This window comes from Miniopterus natalensis, chromosome X, assembly GCF_054644295.1.
Source record: "Miniopterus natalensis isolate mMinNat1 chromosome X, mMinNat1.hap1, whole genome shotgun sequence".
In the NCBI taxonomy this organism is placed as follows: Eukaryota; Metazoa; Chordata; class Mammalia; order Chiroptera; family Miniopteridae; genus Miniopterus; species Miniopterus natalensis.
In genome coordinates, this window is record NC_142103.1 from 28,092,595 (window position 1) to 28,094,329 (window position 1,735).

General features: G+C 50.4%; 1 protein-coding gene across 1 annotated transcript; it reads left to right on the forward strand.

Moving 5' to 3' along the window:
• The first annotated feature begins 457 nt into the window (after positions 1-457).
• On the forward strand, positions 458-1,443 carry BEX4 (brain expressed X-linked 4). Its single transcript, XM_016195728.2, has 2 exons — positions 458-498; positions 853-1,443. Exon 2 carries the CDS (start codon positions 858-860, stop codon positions 1,218-1,220), a length of 363 nt encoding a protein of 120 aa, XP_016051214.1. The 5' UTR covers positions 458-498; positions 853-857; the 3' UTR covers positions 1,221-1,443.
• The last annotated feature ends 292 nt before the right edge of the window (positions 1,444-1,735 follow it).

Here is a 1,735-nt window from a genome sequence, read left to right on the forward strand (position 1 = left end):
TAGCTGCTCCCAGTGGCCCTGAGGGCGCGCGGGCCAGGGCAGCCCCAGGAGGCTGAGGCGGAGCAGGTAAGGGACCCGGAGCTGCTCCCTGGGGTTGGTGTGGAGAGTGGCCTTGGCCTGGGGAACCCTCTGGGGGGTCTGGCTGCCTTGGGTGAAGCCGCGCAAAGACGTCGGTCCCCTCTCTCCGAAGCGGCCCCCCGTGTGTCTGCAGAAATTGCTGAGCTTTTCCCGGGAGAGGGCTGGACCGCTCAAGGCGACGATCCTTCTGAAACACCTGCTTCTGGGTCCCCCGCCCCGCCCCCATCTTTCTTGGTGTCGAAAATGGTAGTCAGTGCGGGGGTGGTCTCAGCCGGGGGTGACTGGTGGGCACCGAGCACTCGGCTGCAGCGCCACCCTCTCCCGCACCCCGCTGCTCTGCAGGTCTTTGGGTCCAAGTGTGGCAGCAGCGCGCTCGCGGCGAGAATCGGGAGGAGGAGCAGACAGCAAGGATAGGCCCAGGTGGGTGCGGGGCCCAGTGGCCCATGGGCAGGGAAAGAATGGAAAACCCTGAGACCCCAAATCCTTACCCCACCCCCACCCTGCTCTGTTTTGGTGCCTGCAGAGGCCTGGGCTTGGATCGTAGGGAAAATGGTGGGTTTGGGGCGAGGGAGGGGAGGGGAGTTAGAGGGAGGGGGGAGAGCTGGGACTGGAGGCCCCCTAGAGGGCATAGGGAGCCTCTCAGGTGGGAAAAATGCAGTTTTAAAAAGCCTTTGAAATCCTGGGCTGTTTCGTGAAAGGTGCGTAGTAGGGCCTCTGTCCTCGGTGCTGATCCGTCCACCAAAAAAATAGTTCCTTTTATCTCTTGTCTCCTAGGAGCAATGGCGTCCAAAGAGGAACCAACACTAAAAATTCTTAACATGGAAAATGCCCAACAGGAAAATGAAGGAGGGGACCAGGCCCTTGTGCAGAATGAGGAGAAACCACACAATTTGGGCGGAGGCGAAGCCCAGAAGCCTGTAGGAAATGTCAGGCTGGGGTGGGTTAAGCGACTTGTCCCTAATTTTCGCCGGGGCATATCTAACAAGCGTGTTGATCACAGTGAAGTGGGAGATAATATAGAAAAGATCGCAATGCAGCGGATGGAAATCAGGAGAAAGACTAGGGAGCAGCAAATGAGACATGTTATGCGCTTCCAAACTCCTGAGCCTGATAATCATTATGACTTTTGCCTTATTCCTTGAATCCTAAAGTTTTCACTGAGGTTAATAATGTGGCCTCTGCTAAAAAAGCTAGTAGTTTTGTGATTTACTTTTCTGTAAACCTTTTGCTGTTTCCTCTTACTAGTTTCTAATTGAATATTCTTTTGTCTCAGTGTAAAACTCTGTCCAGCAGGGCAATTTCACCCAGTTTTTGGAAAAAATATTCTTTTCATGATGTAAAATTAATAAAGTGGTTTAAAAATCAGTCTTCCTCTTCTACTCAGTTTTTATTTTTGTTAATATTACCATTCCTTTCCTAACTACCTATGATTCAAAATCTCAATGGACTTTGACTACTTTTTTTAAAAAATTTATTTTTGTTTAAAATATTACAGATATCCCTTTTTCTCCCCAATGACTCATTCCACCCTGTCCCATCCCTCTCCCCAGTCCCTCTCCTCATCTTTCTTGTCCCCCACCAATCAGTAAGGAAAGATTCTACTCATAATTCAACATCTGATACCATTTTAAGAATGTACTTTCTACTGTTTTTTCAA